At 39.6% G+C, this 25,368-nt stretch overlaps 2 protein-coding genes across 2 annotated transcripts in view; both read right to left on the bottom strand.

Moving 5' to 3' along the window:
* The window catches only part of dnah7 (dynein, axonemal, heavy chain 7), a 98,399-nt gene extending 92,716 nt beyond the window's left edge, over positions 1-5,683 (bottom strand). The window contains exons 1-13 of the mRNA XM_028590638.1: positions 5,082-5,683; positions 4,730-4,826; positions 4,371-4,551; positions 4,108-4,183; positions 3,567-3,747; positions 3,351-3,423; positions 3,053-3,178; positions 2,376-2,495; positions 2,053-2,236; positions 1,711-1,890; positions 991-1,263; positions 369-496; positions 36-114 (exon numbers count right to left, since the gene is read on the bottom strand). Coding sequence (XP_028446439.1) covers positions 36-114; positions 369-496; positions 991-1,263; positions 1,711-1,890; positions 2,053-2,236; positions 2,376-2,495; positions 3,053-3,178; positions 3,351-3,423; positions 3,567-3,747; positions 4,108-4,183; positions 4,371-4,551; positions 4,730-4,826; positions 5,082-5,150 — 1,767 coding nt within the window. The 5' untranslated portion in view covers positions 5,151-5,683. The remainder of the gene's footprint in view (positions 1-35; positions 115-368; positions 497-990; positions 1,264-1,710; positions 1,891-2,052; positions 2,237-2,375; positions 2,496-3,052; positions 3,179-3,350; positions 3,424-3,566; positions 3,748-4,107; positions 4,184-4,370; positions 4,552-4,729; positions 4,827-5,081) is intronic.
* Positions 5,684-6,177: 494 nt separating this feature from the next.
* Positions 6,178-24,977, bottom strand: esyt3 (extended synaptotagmin-like protein 3). The gene is made up of 23 exons (XM_028591158.1): positions 24,351-24,977; positions 22,192-22,233; positions 20,557-20,691; positions 20,249-20,325; positions 20,061-20,130; positions 19,588-19,677; positions 19,442-19,497; positions 19,230-19,350; positions 18,788-18,964; positions 17,939-18,021; positions 17,591-17,639; positions 16,069-16,158; positions 15,909-15,971; positions 15,480-15,539; positions 12,725-12,799; positions 12,078-12,164; positions 11,553-11,702; positions 9,828-10,222; positions 9,572-9,670; positions 8,272-8,403; positions 8,004-8,109; positions 7,676-7,725; positions 6,178-7,468 (listed from the first exon to the last, which is right to left on the bottom strand). The coding sequence occupies exons 1-23, from the start codon at positions 24,693-24,695 to the stop codon at positions 7,429-7,431; spliced, it is 2,592 nt and encodes an 863-aa protein (XP_028446959.1). The 5' UTR covers positions 24,696-24,977; the 3' UTR covers positions 6,178-7,428.
* Between the last annotated feature and the right edge of the window lie 391 nt (positions 24,978-25,368).

Raw genomic sequence — 25,368 nt, 5'->3', positions numbered from 1 at the left:
TGCCGGTCTATGTGACAAGCGTTTGGGTTAGTTACCTGAAGCTCCATCAGTTTCTGGGTGTCAGTTGGTGTGCTCAGTGCCTTCTCTGCAATATTTTCAAATTCATTACAGAGCCTGTGAGAGGAAGAGCATTAATTTAGTAACACGTACTAAGGGGGTACACAGTTAATTAACAACAATTTCATTATGGCACAGCCTGGAGAGGCACCATTGGGATAAAGGCCAATACAGGGTTCTACTGTACATTCCCTTTGACTGGCACAATATTTAGCTTGAGGCACTTGGCGAGTGGCCAACTAAGGTCGGAACTCTGAAGCTTCTCTGTGCAAATTTCAGCTGTAAAAAGTGAAAACGGCGAACCAACTGACTTCTTGTTGATTTCCTGGTGGTCCTGTAGCATCCGAGTGACCAGTTTCTGCTGGAGCTCCTGAGCACGCTTAACGAGCGAGTGGACGAGCTTATGGGACTGAACCTCAAACATGCCCAGACGTACCACCTGAAGCCCAAAGTACTGGTCAGTAACACAGTTAACATCGTTCAGGAAATTACTTTTTAAATAAGCATACACAGTTTTAGTCACGGAAAACATCACGATTTAAAGACGGTTACTTTTGAGATTTTCCGATTGTTTAGGTATCAGGATTTATTAAACAATCATAGCTATCATTTGGAATTAGAGAGTAAAGAAAATAAAAAATGTCATATGACAAATAAAAATGTATTGGTTGATTGGTTGATTGGTTGATTGGTTGATTGGTTGATTGCTGTCACTTCACATTCTACTCGCGTACTTTTATTTTACATTTTAAGTTTCTTTACACATCTAAGTAAAATATAAAAGTAATAACTTTTATAGCCATCACATTGTCATTTCCGGTGACTTCCGCAATACTGATCAAATAGACTTTATTGTCCCCAAGGGACATTATTTTAATTCACCACACTGTACGTTATGGACAGCACTCTTACAGAATAAGGAAGTAAAAATACCTTGCTTGATGTGTACTGGATCTGGTCAGCAAGCTGCTGGTAGTGAACTACCTCTGCCATGATTTCCTGAAAGGAGTGCTGCTCACTGAGGAACTGATCCACATCCTCCTCTGCCTGCCTGGATACTAGTATGGCATATTTATCATACTCATGGATATACTCCTTGGGCCGGACACACTCAGCCCAGAACACACGGCGCACCTCCTCCTGCTGGGCCTCGAGGATCTCTGGCAGGATGATGGGCTTCAGGGTGCTTCCAAACTGGGAGCCTGGCTAGAAAGACATGACGTAGGGTATAAACTCAAGCTGCATATTGCAAAGCAATGATTAGCTACTGTGGTTTTAAAGAACAGTAGAATAGGGCATCCAGACATGACTCCAGAAAAAACCAACCACTGCCAAAGTTTAGATCATTCACAATGTGCTATACTAATTACTAAGGCACTACTGATATAATACAGAGTTTCTGTTGTTTTAGAGTGGTTTGGATTAAACTTCATAATCATTTTGGAGGCTACAGTTTGTGGTGCAGGTGTGGTTACTATACTGTCCACCCCATTTATATCAATGAGGATCAGCCTCCAAAATGATCATAAAGTTGATTCAACACCTCTTTAAAACAACAAAAACTGAACATAGCAACCTTCATGAAGGGAGGATTCATTGAAGGGGTATAACACACACACACACACACACACACACACACACTTTTCTTCTTACCCACTCAAAGTACAACTTGGTTTCCACACGCGGTACCATGCTAATAGACCTGATCATGAGTTCATAGACGTTAAGGAGGGCTTCCTCATACAATTTGAATTTGGGCTCAATATTGATCTCCCTGTCCTCCAGGATCAGATGCAGCACAAAGCCTGGGTGCTCATAGGCTCGCTGTGACTGCTAAAATGGTGGAGAGCAAATTAAAACAAGGCAGATTAAAAGTGCAACTTTTAGTGTCCATCTGTACATCTATGTCAAAATCCAAATATTTATTAAGATGACTTTTTTCCAGCCCCCTCTTCTAAAATATATTGGCCTAAAGTTTAGAATACTTTCTCATACCGGGTCCTGGGCAATTAGGTGTGTATAGTCCCTGATTGAGTCTATTGCAAGGTTCTGCAGCTGAGAGGTCATCAGTGCAGCCGCACAGTTGAAGAAAGATAGCAGTTTGGACATGTTCTTGGAGGCTGGCACCAGCTCATACTTGCACCCTTGGTAGTAAATGTTGTGCACTTCAGGAAGCCAACTGGTGTAGAAAACAGCAAAATCAAATGAAATTGCTATTGCTCTTCAAAATTGTTCGCTTCCTTCTTTGTACTCAAATGTACTCCTGGTTGTGATTTAACTGAGCACATGTATCTTGGTGTTAAGATATGTGGACTCACGTTTTGAGGAGGATTTCTCTGGCATTTCCAACATGTTTGGTCACAATTTGCTGAAACACAGAGATCTCCATGGACTCCTCTCTGTGGTGGAACTCCTCTACGTCTATCAGACGGAGATTTCTGCAAGCATGTCATCAAGGAGGGTGAGATGATAGGCAAACATGGATCTAAATACAGCAATTTTATTTTTTTGTTCTTAAAAGAAAAATGTGTCCACGTTTATGCCGTTAAACAGTTTATACAAGGTGTAATGCAAATATGTTTATTATATACTGTGTAAATATCTTAATTTTTGCTGTTATTAGTGTAATAATATACCCACAGTTACCAAATTTGATTGATAGAATTTAGAGTAACATTAAATAATGCATAACAGGCTGCCATGATAAGTAATTAAGTTTATTGTCTTTACATTATGTGGGTCACATATGTACTACTGGTCACATGCTGTAACCCTGACTTAAGTATTAACAGATATTAAAAATATTCAACACTTGTTGTTTTTTCCTTTATATTAATTAACTTCAATTTTTGAAAAGGCTAATTTGACCAATGTTTATCAAACTCACACAACACATTCATTTTGATTTCAACTGCATTCAAAATAGTAAAGACAAATGAAACAAAGGTGTGGTTTTAACAAAAGTAAAAAAAATGTATCATCATGGCATACTTACTTGTAAAAGGCATGCCAAATGTACAGCACATTAAGCATAGTGGGGTTGAAAGAGTGAAGATTATCCCTCATCTTCTTTTGCGCGTAGACAAAGGAGGTGTTCCATGTTTTTGGCACTGACTTCACTCTGACAGTGAAGGATAACAGAAAAAATATGTTTCATAATTCTAAAGGCTTTGAGTCACTGCTTATTAAAACTGAGGTTTTCCTTGTACAATACAAAACAAGGAATCTCTATGTGCCCTGGTCATAAGAGCCTTGCTACATGCAACAATCTCTGTCACGTCCTGCGGACTTACTCAAGTCTGTGAGAGAGTAGATCTTTGGCTTTTTCCTCATCATTTTCCTCTAAATCTTTGAATGTGTATTTCACTGCAATCACAAAAAAAAGAAAAAAAAAATATTTTATTAGAACAATCCTATGCATCACACATCACCCAGTGCCCAAATATTGTTGGGGTAACACTGTTAATACAATACTACTAGTTCATAAAATGTCAAGTGTAATGACATACAGATTGCTGTCTTGACGCTGAGCAGGTAGTCCTCCTTAATCTCATCCACCAGCAGTTCCATCTGTGTGCTCAGGCTCTTCAGGTGGCAGGGTACCATGTCTTGAATGTTCTCCAGCCAAGAGTCCATCAGAGGAGCCACATTCTCCAGGTCTATCCCTTTCTGGATGTAGTAGTTATATCTCTGACAGGAAAGCATATTACAATCCATTTTCAGTAGCGACATTTTGAACAAACAATGCCTGACATGAATTTAATTTTTTTGGTGGCAGTGCGGATTACAAAACAATTTACATAGGTGTATTGCTTGGCCTTGGTAAAAGCAATAATAGAATATCAACTATACCCATTACATAACAAAAAATTCAAAAAGAAACTGAGACTAACTAAACAAAACCGTGATTAAAAGGCTACCATATGTGTGTCTTGAAAATATTATGTAAAAGAATGATGGGCACAACGTCTTCATTATGGGCACACGCACAACAAAAGAGGGCCTGTGGTATAATATACTGTATGGTATCAAGTGTGTATTGCATTTCACCATTTCATGATCATTCTTCGCTTTAAATTTGGAAGAGCCACATAGTGGAGAGTTGCCATCCTCTTCCTCCTGCTGGCTAAAAAGAGAAAAAAAAAATTGGCAAAATGGGAGTCACAACAATTGCCACTTTATTGTTATACACAATATTTCCTATCATAAGCGGTGTAATTTTGTCTCTAACTGATGTAGAGAATAATATATATATAGATGGAAATGGCATGACAGACATATAATTAAGCTTTATCAAATATAGAGTAAGTCACCATATGAATTTAACGAGAGTTTCACGGAGATTCTTGCGCTTCTTAATGAGTTCTGTGCGGGAGCTGCTGCAATGCTTGGAGGCCCCACGGACGTGCACTGCCTTTCTGCTCTGGAGCAGAGTCTGACCTCTGCCATAACTCTGACATGGTCTACTGTCCGCCCCTTCAATGAGCCCGTCTCCTGCAGCACACAGGGCAAATAGTTCAAACAGAAAAGCCACAAGTAACGTAACTAGTCCTTATAAAATACAGCAGTAGCTATAAGAGTTGGCTACAAACTAGCTAGTGTTTGAGTTAGCATTAGACCTATATTTTTTATCTAACTGAAAAATACTACCAACTCAAAAGTGTCAACTCACTTTTCACAGCTGCTACAGCTCCTTGAGATTTCTGCTTGATTGGGGGATAGAGAGAAAATGAAGGTTTTGTGTCCATCCACGGCCTTTTTCTGTGGACCTGGACAATGGAGTGAAACATTAGCTAGGTTGGTGTTGTTTGACACAAATGTAAAAGTAATATAATACACTAACCTTTTTTTTTTAATTTTGTATTGTCAAGTGTTCATTTTTAAATAGCTATATGAAAAAATGTATCTTAGTGTCATGGTCAGTTAAGCTAGCAAACGTTAAGTGGCAAATAAAATGAATAACGTTACAGTCAGATAAAAGTTGCACTGAAAAACAATGATAGAGACTTGTTCTCTTGACTTACCTGTGGTGGATTTGGTGGTAAGAGTGCTAGACCATCAGGAATATTTTTTTTCTTCTTGGGTGAACTCATGTTGGTACTTGTGCAAAGTTATCGTAAGCTAACGCTGACGCTAACTCCCTAACGAAACCCTTGTGCCGTTGCTACGGCCGTTGCTAGGGAAGCAACGGGGAACTCGCGTGAGCTCATTAGCTAGTACCTGTGCTTCGTTAAAAAATAAAAATAATAAATAACCTGTGCTTTGTTGATTATATCTATAGATATAGCTAGATAGTCATAGATATAACGCTACAAGACCAATAGTAGCACGTAAGCACGTTCATTACTGTCAGTATTCCATCAAACAGCATAACGTTAACAGTTAAACAGTTTCTGTCATGACTTGGGTAGGATGGGTAGGATAATGTTACCGGTTCCATTATTACGTTAGCTAGCATTAGCTAACGTAAGTTTACTGAGCCGGAGTGGCTGCTCAACTTCAAAAGCATTTTGCTAACAGTGTTTAATCTAATTTCCCTCATGTGCTGTGCCTTTAAATCCCACTGTGATGATAACCCTGCTTCAGTATTTGATGCTGTGTAGAAAACTCCCACTCTCGGAGTTTCCATCTCCATGGGAAGTTTCCATAGACAGTATATAAGGAAGTTTCAGCGCCCCTAGCAACACAATGTTTAGGTGCAGCGAGCCTAGTGATGGAATAGTCCATTGTGTGTTGTGAGCGTTGGGTGGGGGACACTGATGGTGATACATAGCGGAGGGAATTTTGTAAATTGTTCAAGAGTATATACGTTAGAATAGAAAGATAGTTGTATAGGACTATTCTATTAATTGTATCGGGTTTAGCGGTATACCCACTTTATAGACCGGGGGGTCGCGGGGGTGCAGGCAAGGGCTGGAGTCCTGACCACTTTGGGCAAGGTAAACCCGACCTTTTCAATGGAAAACGGTCTCCCCAGGGCTTACAAGCAACGCATATAGACTCAATGTAATGGTGTGTAAATAAAGACAAGCAGTCACACTTACTTTCACACCTATTTAAACCATTTTAAGAGAAAAACCAACATTTATTTTCTTAAAGATATTTATTTGCTATGAAAATGTTAGCCGAAAACATACGTCACAGTCATTTATAGTGCCAATTCAAAAATACCAGAAACCGTAAACTAATACATTTTCCAGCTGTGGAATAATTTAAAAAGGACAACAGATAAACAGTTTACCATTAGACCACATTCTTGGCCAACTTTTTACAATTAACATTAGCAGTCAACAATGTATTTAGCATAGATGGCTATTACAAGTCCATGGCAGTCAAGATATAAGTCTACAAATGTATTGTGATAATAGTTGTAACTATGCAATGGGAATTGTTGCACACCTTAAAGAATTAGCTTGGTTTTTCAAGTTCAATTCTACACACATGCAGAAAGCTATTTTATAAATACACTTTGAAATTGAAGATTACTTAAATACCAGGTGATAAATCTGAAGGGTTAGGTATAAAATATGTACTCACTCCCTCACTACTGTCAAGGTGCACTTAAGCAAAGAACTAGAATATTTGTCATGTGCCTTGCTTGGATGTGGTTTCTCTTCTAATGAACCGACTTCTTTAGTAGGACTGCTCAGTATTTGGCTTCTACAGCTATGAATATGTATATTAATGTGTGCAACCCATCCTCAATATGTAATGACTCTCCTGGATTGCAACAAACACACTTGCTTTTCCATTTATTTCAACTACTATGAAATATTACATAGCTATTAATACACATATTAACACAAAAATACAAAAAGAATAACTTTGGCTCAGATCAACTTAAAACCAACCCTCCCCACAAAAAATATCTACATTAAAGGAATTATCTAATTTCTGGATAAAGCATAAATACAAACATGTTCTGATGAATTAGGGTACATTACATACTATGGAAAATAAATGCTAAGAAATTGCATTATTATTCAGAATTGTTGTGTTTGTGCTTGTCAATACAAAAAAGCTACATTGAGTTGGATCATAAAATGATACATTGCATTATCTGGGATACCAAAGCATGTTTAAACAAAATATTTAAACTGAATATTTCGTTATATCATGGGGGATATCTGTAAGTGGGACAAATGCATAACAACTAAACACTTCATTCCAAGTAAGACCCTGAGTAGGAGTGTGGTTTGGAATATTACTATATGTGCCTGCAAGTGTACAGCCTTTGACATACAGTACCAAACATTTCCAGTATCTGAGATGGGTTTAGTGCTGCATTTGGAAAGCCCAACTAGTCCACGATGATAAGGAAGACAAAGGAACATGCCACTACCCAAGCATTTATCCGGCCAGCTCTACCCACTAGCTTAATTTCTTCAGCCCGGGCAGTGTGAGCTCATACCTTAAGAGGAAAGAGAAATTAAATATTCATATAATTATTATTGAACCAAATAAGACATGTGTTTCCCAATATGCAATATATGATTACTTTTGACCAGACAATATACACCACAATGACATTACAAAATATTGGAACTTCAATTCAGAATACTTCAGCTAATGTTTACCCCTTGTCATGGAAATAAAAAAAGAAAACTGGGCCCCGTACCATTCTGTGATGCCTTTGGTTAAATCCAACTGTGAAAGATCTAGCAGCACCTGTGGACAGGAGCAGAACTGGAAAATTCAGTCACTTATCCAGATTGAGTTGCAAACTCCAAAAGTGTGACAACCAAGACATTGGTTTTGCAATATACTGTATTTTTGAAATAAAAACTTTACACTGAACCATAATGAGCTAAAGTTGGAAATATTTGTCTCACCAATGACACCGTTGAACTGCATAGAGCATTTAAACTGCTCTTACCCTTTGAAATCTTGTGAAATGAACAGACAGACAGACAGACAGACAGACAATTACAAGTAGTATTACCCACCATGCCAATGTCCTTAATCTGCCGTGAGTGGAACATTTTGCCATTTTTCACTGCAACATCCAACTTCCTGGTTTGTGCTTCTTGAAGTGACACGTCGAATTCAAACCTGCGATGAAAGAGAGATGGCAGAAAGAGACACGTTCCAGACACTGTCTCAACCTCTGAGCCTTATACACACAGCAACTACTTCACCTCGGTGATAAGAAATCAAAAATAGCTTCTTTTTTTCATACGGATACGTGATGTAGGATGAATCCGGTAAGCTTACTTGTGATTGAAGACAGGATTGACTGTCCCCTTCTTGACTTGTGTCCTCTTGCGGTGAACCCAGGATTGGTCAGGGAGAAAATACAGGCGGACATAAGAGTCTGTGCCACTCTCACTGAAGCGGAATATGTCCCTGCAGGCAACACCAATTTGAAGAGAAAAATCATGTATATGTTAACTAGAGCAATTTCCTCTTTTGTTATATTGGACTCAGTCACAGCATTTAAACCAAGGAAATACTACTGACTATTATATACAGGTATAGTATTCTCAAAACAAAACTGTGGTTGATGTTCTACTGAGAACTGAAAAAGAAATTATTCTGAGTTGATTTTATCTTCATACTAGGCAAAAACCGATCACTTGATGGTGGCATATATATCCATAGCAAAGTATAGTCTATGTACAGTATTTCAATAAATGACTTGTTAAAGTTATTTTTTAATGTTCAGTGTCTCTCAGAAACTGAAATGTGAGAAAGAGTAGAGCTTTGATTCTCTGGCCGGGCCAGGCTGTAATTTTCCTAAAATTCCCCTGGGTTTAAATTGTTTTATTTAATTTTTTTTTTTAATAGTTCTTATAGTCTGTATAATTCCATGAATAATGTATGGGCTGTGTACTGCTATGTTTGACCAAACGTAATACAATCTCTATTTAAAATGGCAGTATTTAGGCATGGCCAGAGATCGTGTCACAGATATACATTACTGCACAGAAAATATTTGGTAACACTTTAGTTGAAGGTATCTACGTCATGACACATGAACTCTAACCCTAACTTGTCATGACAAAAACCAAATGACACTCACTAAAAGAAGCGTTGTGTCAAACATTTAGAACTTGTTTATAATGTTCATGACGCTTCATGACAGTGTCATGTCACTCTTATGTGGGCTTGGGCCAAAAACTGCTGCCGTATGTTTGGGCTCGAGTTGGGCTTGGACAGAAACTATCGGGGGTTCATGTAGGGTCATGCAGGCCTGTTTTTTTGGGACCGATCATAGCTCTAGTTGTGGAATCTAAAATGTGTTCAGAGCTGAGCTAGGCAAATGGGAATATTCCTGGTCAGTATTTCATTTCATTTATTTTATTTATAAAAAGGACAACGCACATTAATCAACTTATCTGTCAATGTGCCAGTATTAGCCAGCTGGCTAATTTTCAACTGTAGTACTTTGGCCAGATGTTTTGAGACCAGAGCAAAAGAAAACAGCAAGACATTAGCATAGGTAAAAATGTACAGTACAATATTAGTAGTGCTGTTAGGGTAACAATAGTGAGGCTTGACTTCTCCGCTGTACCTGCAGGAGATGACCTGGACGATGAGTTTTTTCCTCAGGGTGGCATAGCGTACAGTCAGCTGGATCTCCCCAAATGAACCCTGATGGTTCCGGATGGCCCTGTAGTGATAGAAAACATTTGTCAATGTCACGTTTATTACTTAACTCTTGCTTAAATCCATATAGTTTAGTTCACGATATCAGTAGAAAGGTTAGAGTTCAGCACACTATAGGTCTGAAAAAGACATGTAGACACAGAACAGCGCTATGGACTCACTCTGGATACGCGGCCCCCTCTGAAAGGTCGAAACGCGACGAAGCGATGGAGTTCTCCGACAGCAGACTGTGGGAGTCATACCGACGCATGGTTGCCGGGGAAGCCGTGGAATTTTCTGACAGCAGGATCTGGGAGTCATACCGACGCATGTGTGATGTGGAAGAAGGTGGCTGCCAGGTTTCCTTAGAGCCGTTCCGGGTCTCAGCTGCCGAGGCCGGAGATGAGGCTTGGGCAGGGGGGGTGGTTTTGTTGGAAAGTGCCGGAGAGGAGGTTGTAGTGGCAGAGGGAGCGGATACAGGGGCGCTAGCTCCTTTGTTAGTAGGGGGTATTTGTCGTTTGTCTTGTGGAGGAGGATTGACGATATTCTTGGGTGGACGCTTTTCCACGGCAAGAATCTGTTATGGGATTGAGGAAATGGCTAATGTCAGTGACACAATGTAAACACATCAATGTACAGTAATTGAGCTCATATGAAAAGTAGGGGTGTCAATCACTCGTTTTATCACGATACGCGATTATATCCATTTTTAGGACGATACATTATTTACTGATATCACAAAGTCTACCACAATATGATTTTGATTCAATTCAGGGGCCTGCGACCGATACAAGACCATACAAAAGTCCATTTAAAGGAACACGCCGACTTATTGGGAATTTAGCTTATTCACCGTAACCCCCAGAGTTAGATAAGTCGATACATACCCTTCTCGTCTCCGTGCGTGCTGTAACGCTGTCTGACGGTTCCAGCATTAGCTTAGCCTAGCACAGATCTTGCAGGTAACTGGTTCCAACTAGCCTACTGCTCCCAATTGTGACAAAAGTGACAAAATAACGCCCCCATGTTCCTATTTACATGTTGTGATTTGTTTAGTCACAGCGTGTACAAAAAACAACGTAACATGAGACACAGCCATCTTCTAACAGTAAACAAACCGGGAACTATATTCTCAGACAGGCTTGCTGCGAGCATATCACTCCGCCCAAGTACTATATTCTTCCGCCTGAAAATATAGCTCCCGGTTTGTTTACAGTTAGAAGACGGCTGTGTCTCATGTTACGTTGTTTTTTAGTACATGCTGTGACTCTATAAATCACAACATGTAAATAGGAACATGTTGGCGTTATTTTGTCACTTATTCGGAGCAGCAGGATTGTTGGAACCATTCACCTGCATGTTCTGTGCTGGCCTGATGCCGCTGGAGCGGTCAGACAGCATTACAGCACGCACGGAGATGAGAAGGGTATGTATCGACTTGTCTTACTCTGGGGGTTACAGTGAATAAGCTAAATTCCCAATAAGTCGGCGTGTTCCTTTAACAAAATCAGTTACATTTAAAAAGCAACTAAAATTAACAATTTATTTTCTAAGCTTTCCCAGACGTTTAAACAAACCACTCTTTTTCGTAAAAAGAATAAATATAAGGCAGGAATTTCAAAATAAAGGCGCATCTTAAAGATGACAATATGTATCGATATTTTCACTTTGTATCTATAATAGTCTGATAGTTGAGGATTGAATTGATATATATATATATCGATGTATCGTCACACCCTTACTTGAAAGTGCTCATGATCCAGGTGTAGGTTAAAGCATCTGAATTATGTTTTGGAATGAAACTGTATCTTTGTACGGAATGTGTGATGTACTTGATCAGTCTATGTATTATGGGAGTTTGTACATACTATACGTGTGTGTGTGTTTGCCTTCCAACGTGTACTCACCCTGAGAGTGGCTTTCAGCTTGATCTGGCTGTTCACTCCGGAGCGCTCCAGCGGGAGCCGCTGGTCTATGGTCATGTCGGAGATGTTGAGGAGGCGAGCCAGGGGCAAGTTGAGAACACCGAGCAGACTCTTCTTCTCCGACTCTTTGACCTGGACCACGAGAACACAAATAAAACTATTCAAGCAGTGATTGGAAATAAGGTTTTATACTCGTTATTTATATTTAATGTTTATATTTGAGAGACTGAAAAAGGGTCTACTTTTACAACATTTACAACATTGTTTCATAGTTTCCTGTTTTTAGGTTCTATTGTGATGAAATGATGAGGTAGCTGTCTTTTGTCAGTGAAATACATATTGACACATATAGTTTCATAGGGATAAATACAAATATAGACTAGTCTTGGAGGTCTGACCACTGTCCAGCCACATACATATTGCAGCATTTGCCAATTTGCAAATCAAGAACAGACAAATGTGGGAGAAACCATCTGTATGGTTTGTGTGCAACATGAAATGACAAACCTGAACTTTGAGCTGCTGTGTTTTGACATTATGCACAAAGAAGGTGAAGCCCTCCTCCCACACCGGGTCTTTAGATGCGTACACAACCTGTGAAAAGAGAAGACAGTAAGTAATAACTACAGCTGAATGCTTTCATTGCTTTTCAGTATGACAAGGGTCTGCCTTATTGTACAGTGCCAAACACACCAAAACAAGTGTAACAATTAAGAGATATTGTATTAATCTAATGACTTAACAGGAGCATTTAAAAAACAACTCTCTCCCAAAGCCAAAAACTAGAGTGCTAAAACTCAAATTTCCTCATTTCATCAAGTATAAAGGTTATAGATGATACTGAGATCGCCCAGTGGAATGATAGGAGTATATGGGTACATGTTCTGTTTCTGAACTGAGAACAATATGGGTATAAAAAAAGAAATAAAAAAAAAAATCTGTCTCCCATTCATTGTCTATGAAGCAGCTTTACACCTGATGACATCACAAGTTTGAGACTCACTTCTCTGGTTTCTGGCTTTAAAGAGAGAGTAGCTCAAATATTGACTGAACATTCCTAGGCCATGGAAATAACATATTGGAATTCTTCATTTAGGTGGTGTTCCCCTTTAAAGAGAAAATGGTGTAATAATGTGATAACGTGAGAGCCGTACCTTGCTTTTCTTAATGTCCTTATCAATGGAAAATTCCACAAAGGAGTTCGGCAAGGCAGTTCTCTTTTTTGTGAGCTGAAAACAAAGTAAACATGGCAACATGATTTAAAAAAAAAACTCAGGGACAACAAGCAGTATTAGTTAGCAAGTACAGATGGGACAGAATGACTCCCCCATTATCAACAATATATTTGTAACTACTTGACACTTGATATCTTAACAGCGTTTACGGTTTGTTTCCCATATGACACAATTCGGTCGTTCAAATTCTGCTTTCACTTATTACAATAGGCCGCCAGCAACAAGCTAACCAGCTAACACTGGGAGTGGTCTACAAGCAGCCTGTTGCCTTCCAGGTTGGGCAGGTTATGCATTCCACTCCCTAATACATTGCAGACACACCACACCATCTGGGACACGTAGTGTACAACAGATGCTTTCGCATGGCAAAAAAAACAAAGAAGTAAACTTGTATTATTACTGGAGTGAATGCTCCAGTGACAATATTCCAATTGGGAAGAAGAAAGCAGAGGTTGATGCGGACGCATTTGGGGCTTTAACAACAACCTTCAATAAACTCGACATGTTGGCTGAGACTGTCTACTTCAACCGTCTGACTACTTTATGCCCTTACTGAGTAAATGTTACAGCCACGTCACGACTGTTAGAATGATTTGCTTTTCCTCAGAATCTTTTGGAAAGGAATGAACCACCCTGACTTTTTTTTCCCCCTCAACTATGTTTGATATGAATCATGTACTACAGCTCAGGATAATTCAATTTTAACATGAGAATTCAGTTTTGTCTGTCACACTTCACGCCACTGTATTTTCACACAACGACCAGCAGAGGGCATTTTGGGGCTGCTTCCGACAGTTCCAAGTCCGGAGACCCTGTATTGAGATAGATTTGTTTAACAGGTCTGGGTCAAAAAGTGTCCTTAAATAATTCTCTCAATTTGTTATAATAATGTTATAATTGCCTTAATTATCAGATGGATGGGGTTATAGCATAGGCACAAGTTTGAGTGGGTCAAATGTTTCCTCACAGAAACTGTTAAGTAACCTGTGACCTCAATGGCATTTATTGATTCATCCTATGAAGAAATCTTAAAATCCTAAAAAAAACAACAACATCAGACTATATATTTGTCTTACAAATGGGGTAAAATGGGTATAGATATAGTGATTGTTTTATTTGCTCAACTAAGTCCTCACCGCAAAAATGTTCACTAAGTTATCAACACTCCTCTGCATGTTTCTTCTTTATGTTGGGGAAATCACCCTGAACATACCTCAGGTTGAAGGAAGAAATCTAGCAACATGGACACCAGATGGCAACCAGACAAACGGGAAATACCAGCTATGCACCGGGACAGGTACAGCTGAGCACTACCAGAGAACATGATCTGACTAAGGCTTTTGTCTGACATCAAAATACCAAAAGGACTGTCAATTGTAAGGCAGTAAAGTAAAAAACAAAAAAATTAAAATAAAGATATATATCTGCCTGATTTAACCTTTAAGAATATACTGTACATTGGCTTTTTATTTGGTGCAGAAAAGAACATGAACTATTTGACAACCCCTAACATAAAAGGCCTAAAGCATTCCATGGAGTCTATTTAAGCTGGGCTGGCTATGAAATAAAAAAAAGGCTTAACTAAAGGAAAAGTGTGAAACTACAAGTGCCTCTCTTTCACACCCTGTGGGGGAATATCCAGCGATAAAACCTTTGTACGAACAGGTTCTGTTGGAAGGAGGTTTGGGCCTCTGCTTGGTTGGTGTTATTAAATAAAAATAAAAAAATCACCCCCCCTTTCAAAACCGATTTGATATATTAGTAAGAACAACTTACATACAGTCAATCAACTATATGACTAATCCAATTATGACCATTAGTGGACTGGTTCTTATGACATAGGGAAAATATTTTTTTTTCTTCTATTCTCAACAATGACGAAACATGTTTTCATTTAAGATTATGTTTTAGTTTTTTACATACATACATACATACATACATGTCTGACGTTTGTCTTTATTGTACAAGTATGATGTGTATCTCTTGTCTTTGGTATGTTGTATGAGCATGTATCTTCCTTCTCAAGGGCCAAAATGACCTATTGTACTTTAGCGGTTAACCATTGTGTTGTCCTCGGGTCAAATTTGACTCGTCTTTCTAAGTTTTTTTTTTATATCAGAAATATGGGTTCCTTTCAACCAAGTTGCCCTAATTTAACATGGAAGCATGGATGTACGTTGTATGGAACCACAACGTTCTTGCAGGAGATATTAATGATTACTTTCACTGAATTTTGGGTGTTTTATTCAAATTTATAGCATTTGAAAAAAAGGTTTTAATGGTTTCAAAACAATATCCTGACTAAACTTTGACATAAACCAGTCTGTGATTCATGCTTTTTTTTTTTTTTTAAAAAGGTATAATGTCATATAATTTAGGTCTATTGACCATGAATAGATAAAGCTTTAAAAAAAAAGAGACAAAAACATAAATAAAAAACGTTTTTCATTTTTTTCACATTTTCAATTTTGACCTGGAAGGACAACAAGTTAATAGTCAACTGGAAAACAACCAAAGGGTTAATATTCACAAAAAAAAATTATCAACCGATCAAACTACAAACTACAAACCACGCAGAATGAAAATGGGGCCTTGGGGGCCTTTGGGTCTGGGGTCTCTGAGTTCCAGCTCAGTTCTTTCTTATAGCAACTACTGGAAAAGGAAGGCAGCTTACCCGAGCTTCCTTTGATGGCTTCCCGGGTTTCTGAAGCTCGGAGATCTCGCTGTGGTCTTTCTGCAGACAAACACAAGAGTACACATCAGCACATTTGTCTATCCATGTCACATCATCCAGAGTTCCCACGCCTTCTTAAACATCAAATTCAAGGAAACAATGACGCACATGCGGGAGACACGTATGCAGACAGCAGAGCGTAAATTTATTTATCTTATCAAAAGAACTTAAATTCTATTCCTGCACAAAATAGATAAATTCAATTTCAAATTAAAATTCATTTCAATGACCCACATCTTCTTACGTCTATTTTCAAACACTTTCAAGGCCTTGATTTTTTTTACCATCAAATTCACAAACTGTCATGGATTTCAAGACAATATGATCATCTGCTCTCAACACCACCAGTCCCCATTAGAAGCCACTTACTGGTAGGTTTGAGCCATTGTCCAGATACACTGCAAGCATGGCACAAGCAAGGCCGTCTGTAGACTAGAAGAGAGTGATGGCAGAGAGCAATACATGATTTACACCACTGAAATATTATTGAAAATTCAGATGGAATAAATGTAAGCAACAATGAGGCTACCTCCCTAAGCAGGCTGGGGTCACACTTAAGGGAAAACCACTGGAGCTTGAGATGAACTTCTCCCTTCTGGATCCCTTCCAGAGTAAACCACTACAGCAGCGAGAGAGATTCATTTATCAGCATGGCATTCATATAAAGACTGCATTTAAATAGAAAACTGGGGGAAATGGTTAGAAATGCATTAGCATTTAGTAGGAAACTGTTCTGTAAGGTCCTGTAGTGCCGGTGTTGTGCCAGAAATCGATCGTCCACCAAAAAGTGATTGCTGTCTGCAGGAGCGCTCTGGATTATAACCAATCCAGTCCTTTTTCCACTTGCCAAAAAGTGATTGCAGCCCCTACCGTTGGTAGTCTATATCCACGACGTTACACTTCCGGGATTGCTCCGTTGCCGCCAGAAATTCCACCGGATTTCACTCATTTAGGCCGGACGTCCATTGCCTTGGACTTTCTTTGTGTTGGCGTTCTAAACTCCGGTGGATTTCTGAGGACTATGGTTAACTGCTCCTCAGATCTCTGCAGGGTAAATCCAGACAGCTAGCTAGACTATCTGTCCAATCTGAGTTTTCTGTTGCCTGACTAAAACAACTTTTGAAAACATGTTCCACCAAAACAAAACCTTCCCGAGGCTATTTTGCAGAGGCACCAACATTGTTTCCCGGGGATTAGCGCCGCCCAAGACGATTGTGATTGGTTTAAAGAAATGCCAATAAACCAGAGCACGATTGCAAGACTGGGGGACAGCTGGTTGGACACATGCAATCAATTATTTCCACGCTCTTTTGCTTGCGATTAACCATTTCTTTCAATAAACAAACAACGGGTACATTCTACTCGACACAAAATACGTTCAAAAACTGTATGCTCATCCAGTCTCAATCTCCTGCACCTGTGCTGGAGAGCTCAGCTATGTGACTGCCCACACACCACCCAGTGTAAAGCATAATATTGACACATACAACATTGTAATGCCTGTAACACCTACCTTTTCACTGAGAGGTTATTTATAACTCAAGATTACATTATTTCATTCATGAGGCTTATTGACAGATTATAGCCCACCCAGTACTTTTTAACTGTTGAAATACCTTTTTTTAAAAAAGGGGCAGTACAACCCATAAAATGCACTTTCCAAAAAGTGATTGCAGCTCCTCCTACCTTGTGTTTGAAAAGTTGTTTCTGCCTTGAAATGACTTGATTTACATGTGATGAATGAGGGTTATATATCTGACAGATTATAGCCCACCCAGAACTTTTAAAAAGTTGAAATACCTTTTAAAAAGGGTCAATACATCCAGTAACATGCAGTTTTCCAAGTAAGCTGTGGACATATATAAACTGGGCGATACAGCTTTAACAGAACGCGCACGCTCTCACAGACGGCAATCTGTTTTTGGCACGACACCGGCAAACTTTTTTGTTTTTGTTTTTCCTATTGCAGAGAAAATACTGTTCTTATTAGGCACAAATCAAATCATTCATTATTAAATATTGTGTTTCCACAATATGAAATAAAAGCTCACCTTATCCATTTCTACTTCCTTCTTCACCTCCCCGAGATCAAGGTTGTACCTAAGGTGATGATGAAAAATCATAACGATGGCGAGTGAAAACTTTATAGCATTATCATTTAAAACGAATATATTTGCAGCGCTAATATCACATGTACAGCTTACTTCTCTAAAAGATGATTGTACAAGCTAATGTCCTGTATATTTACGATGGAAGTCGTCATATTTTGTGTTGTTTACTGCCATTATGGCATATGTATGGTAGTAAGTAGTGTTTGAGAAAATCTTCCATATTTGAGAAACCCTCTCTATATAATAAAGTGAATACAATACATGCGCTGTTATTAGATAGTTTTGTACCTTCCAAGGAAGTCATCTTTATCTGTGTCCTCATCATAAATCTCCATCTCCAACTCTTGGCCTGGGGCCTCATGGGCGACAAACTGCACACAGATAAAGGAAAGGTGGAGGTTATTAAATTTCTTTCAGATGGGAAAGTCAATGTTTAGATCCGAAAGACTTTAGCAAATCGCACATAGACAAGGGATACTAGATAATGAACATAACACCTGTAAAGTGCATTTAGTACTGCAAAAAGTAATTTAAAAGAAATGCAGGAAATTGGGCCCTGCAGGAAACAACCTCAGCTTTCAAACAATGAGTTGCCAACAGTGATTTGAGTAGCTCTTTAATGCAATCTGCGACAGACAGTATTTGTCTTTAGCTTTTCACAGGCACGGAATTTTATGGTGGTAAATGTGGTGCAAAATGCAAGAGTTTCTAGACTTGATGTGAGCACTTGAACAAAAATCGGAACTTGTATGTTGAAATTTTCCCTCATAGAAAATATTAAAGCACCTGTGTTCTGAATCTGGAGTCACAGAAAAAGAACAAATGTGTAGATTGATATTTACATAAACACAATGACAGCTGCAAACTTGTAATGCTACTTTTACTCCTAATATAATTTTGTAGGTGACTCAGCGATTAGAACCTCTCGAATCGGTCACGGCAACTTCACACGAGCTCTCTGCATCACAAAGTAGCGAATCCGCACTTTTTTTTGCAACACTTCTTTGGATAAACAAACTTGTACAGGATTACAGTGCAACTATAAAAAAATTAAAATGATGGTCATGTATTTTTAAGCTCATTCAGATGCTTTGAGAGGAATATTAAAAAAAGGTATGTGTGCTACTGGTACTCTACCTCATACACTTCGTTCCATGTGGGGTTCAAAGTCTCTTTGATGGTCTTGCTTTTAAAATGCCGGGTGCCCACTCGAAGTGTTGCATAGGGGTCTGATTTGCCTTTTACTAAACCCATCATGTATGTGTCCATGGCCACCAGGTCTCTGGCCTCCAGCAAGTGGACCCTCACCACACCCTGAGGAGAAGACCGGGAGAGATTCAAACTATTGTTTCACATGAAAGAAAAACACACACAGAAAAAGATGTACCTATATATTACAAATTTGATGAAGAGAAACCTAAACTTGTCTTAACATCCAACTTTTAACAGTTTCTTTTTTTTTGGTAGGGGACTTTTATCCTAAAATGTGCAATGATGTACAGTGTTTTGAAATGCAAGAGGATGCTGCAGGTGATAAGATGAAGATTAATCTGTAAAATGGATAGTACAGCTTACATACTCGAGGTAGTGGGAACCTCATCTGATCCATTTTGAGCTGGTCTACGAGGGGCACGCACATGCGGTTGGGCAACACCATGAGCGAGGCAATGATGTCAAGGATTGTCTCCTGCGACAAGGAGCTGGAAGGGGAAGATGGGGAGGGGACCAATGAGATTCCAACACGAGAGGGTGGTCGTTATAAGACTCTGGGAGTTTTCTGTGAAACCTAACCTGAATGCAGGGCTGTCCAAAAGGTTGGTCATGCCAGTCCAGTTGATGTGTAGGGTCTGGGAAAAAGAAAGAAATCATTTAGAGTTTTAGACTTGGCACATCACAGCTTAATTGAGGACAATAAGGTCATGAAAGAAATCACTTACAGGGCGGCGGATGAAAAAAAAGGTGATTCCTCCCACCAGTGGTGCTTGACCAATAAGAGGCTGCAAAATGACTCTCAGCATCCCACGGAGCTGGAAGATTCAGGACAGTTTTTACAAGCCTAAACACACTAAACACATATACAATGCAGTATGCGTGGAGTGCTGCTCGGATGTGTTGAGAGTATCCCTCCGGTGCTCTTCAGTTTGGGGACCCTAGTGTACACAGGTTGGAGGAAACCGAGGCACTTGAGAGGGTGAAGTTAAAAAAAAGCCTTTAATATTGTCTTGGCCAAATAATTAAAGCATGCCAATGCGTTTTGGCAAATTTTTGGACTTGGCCAAGAAAATATTAAAAGGCTTTTTTTAAACTTTAACCTCTCAAGTGCCTCAGTTTCCTCCAACATTTGTCCTAAAAACATACGATCAAGATAAATGTAATGCAGAGAATACAGAAAAAAAAATGAGATGCCCACTTTAATTTCTTTGATACCAGCTGTGATTGGCGGCTTCACTACAGCGTCGATGTTCACGTCCCCATCGTAACTGCAAAGTGAACAGTGCTGGTGAGATGTACAAATGAGTGGGGCTCTTGTTCAGAGTTTACAGTCATGGAACAGAGGGACCGAAAGCTGCTCCGACGTGAGAAATGTGGCTGACCAACCTTATATGCAAGTCCAGGACCACTTCCCTTTGATCCACCTCATGTGTGTAGGCTCTCATTCCAGTGATCTTCAGAGGCTGGAAATTGGGAGACAAATTAAAAAGGAACCTCCTCTGCCATCTTTAATGAGACAACTGCACTCTCATGTGTGACGGCATCATTTCTACCTCTAAATCACATTGGTGTGCTTTGTTTTATAAAAGATGTAGCCAGTAAAATATTTACTTACTGTTTGATGGAACATAGTCATATTCAGGAGGATCTAAATGGCTTTAATTATGGAGTATGGAGGAAAAATGCAAACTTACTACGTTTCCGAAGTGGATCTTGGTAAAAGAGAACATTTTGAGCGCATGGTTGGAGAGCCTGATAGTCGGCTCGATATTTTCTCTAAGGAGCTTGTCCATGTACATCCCAAAGAAAGGCCAGGCCTGCTCCAACACCTGAAGATGCAAAGCGGAACATATACGGAGCATGTGTAAACCCCTTGATTCCAGACCTTAAGCAAACAGCACATATAATTGCACTTGCACTTTTAAATAAGGGGAATACTTAAAGGCACTATGCATCAAACTAGGGCGACTAAAACGTTGTCAACATCGGTTTCATCTGTTTTAAGGATAAATTAGTTTGTTGCTGTTGACCTCATCAGAAACAAAAACCTACCATCTGGTGGATGGGGGAAGCAGCACAATATAGAACCTATATTTTAAACCTATATTTAGAATATTTTCACCGTTTTACCTTGCCATCAGACAGCCCTTTCCGACGGGGAACTGAAGCCGTTATGTCCACCTATGATCTCTTCAAAACCACCACACTCCATTGACAAAAACAGTAATTTTAGCGTGCAGAACATGGGAGTTGCTGGTCTACCTCTGCCTTGATCAATTAGTTTGTTTCTGTTATTGTATAGTCTATATCCACAAGGTTTCACTCCCGGGTTGTTCAGGTGCTGCCGGAAATTCAGCCGGATGTCCCTCTTTTCGGCCGGATGTCCGTCACCTTCCGCTTTCTTTGTGTTGGCGTTCTAACTCCGGTCGACTTCTGAGGACTATGGTCAACTACTCCTCAGATCTCTGCAGGGTAAATCTAGACAGCTAGCTAGACTCTCTGTCCAATCTGAGTTTTCTGTTGCACGACTAAAACAACTTTTGAACGTACACGTTCCACCAAAACAAGTTCCTTCCCGAGGCTATTTTGCAGAGGCGCTGTCATTGCGTCCGGGGCTTAGCGCCACCCGTGACGATTGTGATTGGTTTAAAGAAATGCCAATAAACCACAGCACGTTTTTCTCCCATCCTGGAATGCTGTGTGGACTCGCCAGATCCTCCTCTGCAGCGCTGTGGAGGAAGGTCTGGCAAAGCGAGACTAGTTATGCGTGAATCCGAACTAACCCTTTTAAAACAACAAAGTCAAAAAAGAACACAAAAGAACTAATCAATCAAGGCAGCGGTAGACCAGCAACTCCCATGTTCTGCGAGGTAAAATTACTGTTTTTGTCAAAGAGAGTCTGGCGGCTTTGAAGAGAGCATAGATACCGGCTTCATAAAGCAGTGAACATATTCTAAATATAGCATACACTATAGCATCCACAGAAGTACACTGCTTAGCTCACGTGTCAGTACTCCTGCCTGCTTCTCCAAACTGGGGGCTGTGCCGACCGCCATCCACCGTAGGTAATACAGACTGACTATGACTGACCACTTAAAAAAATCCGAAACATCCCTTTAACACCCTGTGAACCCCAACTACCTTTGCATTTTTGTGTACATTGAATGCATTCCAATGCAGGCCATAAGCCCTATATAGTCATGGCACGGTTAGTGCTGTTGAGCACTGGGTCCATAAACCAGAGTCAAAAATCTAAAGTACCAACTTGATTTAGCAGGTTCCAGAAATCAGAAAGTTGTAAGAAGAGAACTTTATTTTTGATACTGTACCTTGTTAATCCAGCCAACTTTCTCAACCTCAGGAAAGTTGACCTTTAAGAAAGAAAAACATGATAGTGAAGTTAGAAGTTGTCTTGTAATTATTTTTCCCATACCCAAACAACATACAGTAGCGGCATGCATGATGGTGGTGATGGAAGGCAAAAATCGTGTCAGTAATTATTAATTATCCATCATGCAAATTCTTAGATATTTTATGACAATTACTTTGTTTTAAAAAGACACTTACATGGTTCAACACCAATGTACATGCACAATTGAAAGAATATCAAAGTTAACCCAAAAAAGGTCACAGGACTTATTTCCGTTGTGGTTGTTGTTGTAGTTAATCATGCAAATTCTTCTAAGATGGCTTACGAGTTAAATTAGTCAACATGAGTCAAATGGGAAAATAATCAAATGCCTATAAAAACTGATTGTGGATCCATCTCTGAAACATTCTGCACATTTTTCCCCATTTCTGAAATTTGACAGCATTCCTTAGATAAAGTGTACATGAAGAAGCACAGTAGTATTTGTTATTAAGGCTTACCAAAGTTTCTCTGCACCCCCAAAACTGTGGACTGTAACAGAGGTTTGGAATCGTGTTCTAATAAAGAGCAGCTGAGCATCTAGCCAAATAAAGTACCATCAATGTCTTCTGCCTAAGGTGCTGAAAGGGAAAGTTTACCCAAAACTCATAAGAACATTTAAATAAATTTAAATTAGATTTAAAAAAAAAAAAAAAAAAAACTAGAAATGGGGTTAAATAAGATCCATTGATTTAACAGAAATTTGCATATTTTAAAATTAAATCCTGCATTGTATGGTTCAAAACCTGTTTTACGTTTCGAAACAGAGAACTATAAATTATGGCACAATTGTTCCTCTGTCTCACACACACACACACACACACACACACACACACACACACACACACACACACACACACACACACACACACACACACACACACACACACACACACAGTGCAAAAACATCCTGAAACAAGTCCTACTGTAGGACATGTCACGCTCTCTGTTGCCTTGACAACACTACCATTTATTTGCATGACATGGCAGACTGGGGCTGAACCAGGCTGAACCTCCCATACAAGCCAAGCCAGTCAAATGTGCTGTTATTTTGCAGGAGGTGTCGTCTCTATACACACCACCACACCCAATCAAACAGTGACTCATGGGAACTAAGAAGGTTGAGATGGTGAGAGGGATTCTTCTAATGTCAGTCAGAGGAATGTTATACACACAATAGAGATCACTTAGTTTGGGTCTTGCAGCTCTGTGTGTGCACTGTATAAAAATGCTCTGTTACAAGTCCTGCATTGACCAATATTACTTAAGTATGTAAGTATCATCAGGAAAATGTACTTAGTATTAAAAGTAAAGAAAAATCCTCACATTTTAGCAACCGTAAACGATCAAAGCGTTTTTAATAGTCTAATCATTTCAGCCGGACTTGTAGGCCATTATATTGTTGGGTAGTTTAATTTATAATAAAACGTTGTTGTTTTTAAACGACGCGTTTTGTGTGCAGAAATCTTAATTTGTAAAGTAACAAAAGCTGTCAGATTAATGTAGGCCTCTTTTTTTCCCCATTTTTCTTGCATTCTTTTTTTATTAATGCAATATGGTGATGTGTTGACCTGCCAAGGGACTACAGATGAAAATAAGCTTTTTTGCTAACTCTGGCACATTTACATTTTGAGTATACATAAAAAAAATATCAATTGATGTGCATTGTCCCTTTTAAATAAACAAATAAATATATAGTGGTGTAAAAAGTATATTTCTCTCTGAAATGTAGCTGAGTAAAAGGAGAAAAGTAGCAAGAAAAGAAAAAGACCCAAGTAAATAAGTACCTAAAATGTGTACTAGAGTAAAAGTCACATTCCACCAGTGCACTGTTGCCTCGATTGACCCACAAAAAGCACTTCAAGTCACATCAGTGACAAAAACAGCAGACACAGGATTGGTCTTTCTTCAATGACCGGGAAGTTGCTGATGAGTAGAGTCCCATCACTGCCTGGATGCTGCACTTCAGTGCCCTTAAGCAAGGCAGTTCTCAGATAAAGCCCCAGCCAAAGCTGCTCAGTGACAAACAGTAGAAATCTGTCACGGTACGGTTGTAGCACATATTAGCACAATACATACCCATGTTGCCATTTGCAAGGCACTTGCCAGCTCCTTGTTGACCACATGTGTTTCGTTGTCCACAAAATCGATGGCGGTTCCGATTCGGGCGTCTTTCCGCTCGCGGTTTTTCTTCCACCAAGTGGCCAGCACCATGCACAGCAGCACCCAGCTGATACTGAGGCCCAGGTACCCTGTCAGATATACGGGGTAGAAGACGAGCATGGCTTTGCCAAAGTACATCAGGAACTCCATCAGGATGCGATTGACAGCGGAGGAGTTGAGCTTCTCTGTGCTGCCGTGGATCGACAGGCTCTCCCCGAGCCCCGCTCCCACACTCGGGTCCATCTGCCCGGCGGATGCCATTGGGTCAGAGTCCCGCTGGATCAGCTGGTTCCTGGAGTCCAAAAGAGAGGCGTGTACGCTGGCTGCCTGAACGGATTTATTTCGGCTTACCTTCGCATGGCTTTCTAAAGGAAAACAAAACAGGGGAGCCAGGCTACTGAACACTCCATAGGTGGTGAAATGAGCTGTGACAGTCCTAAAACTTCCGTGTTTGAAACTTCCAAAAGGAAGGTAGGATAGGCACGCACCTGCAGCCGTGGGTGGGGAGTGTGATCAACAAAAAATAATTCCACCCTAAAAACGAATAGCAAAAAAACTACCTTATATTATATGGGCCTGTACTTTGTCTGTTTTTGTTGTTTTTTTGTTTTTTTACTTTTTAGCTTTATTGCAGGCTATAGTGCATGTTTACCTTCTCTACATATTTTTTTTTTATTCTGTGAATGTCTGCAGTTTTTATAGGATTTTGTTACTGCAAATGTCTTTGTGGCTGCGCCAATCTTCCATAAACCAGTAGCCTAGTGTCATTACTGTTATCTGCGAAGCCCAAAGTCTTGACCTTTTTATCTCGGTAAGAGACAATCAATACATCCATATGCAGATAAAAGTCAGAGGGAAATGATGCAGTAAGACCTACAGATGGAGCCAGAGAGCGCAGCACAGAACCCAACCTCATTTTAATAAAGCTGTGTGA

Source organism: Perca flavescens, chromosome 11, assembly GCF_004354835.1.
Source record: "Perca flavescens isolate YP-PL-M2 chromosome 11, PFLA_1.0, whole genome shotgun sequence".
In the NCBI taxonomy this organism is placed as follows: domain Eukaryota; kingdom Metazoa; phylum Chordata; class Actinopteri; order Perciformes; family Percidae; genus Perca; species Perca flavescens.
Note: the sequence above shows the minus strand (reverse complement) of the source record. Positions and strands in the feature narration are given on the sequence as shown.

Coding starts and splice junctions, on each gene's coding strand:
- esyt3 (XM_028591158.1), bottom strand. CDS start 24,695: ATGGCATCCGCCGGGCAGATGGACCCGAGTGTGGGAGCGGGGCTCGGG. Junction 20,131..20,248: donor GTCCTGGACTTGCATATAAG/GTTGGTCAGCCA, acceptor TTCACTTTGCAG/TTACGATGGGGACGTGAACA. Junction 15,972..16,068: donor ACCCCAGCCTGCTTAGGGAG/GTAGCCTCATTG, acceptor ACTCTCTTCTAG/TCTACAGACGGCCTTGCTTG.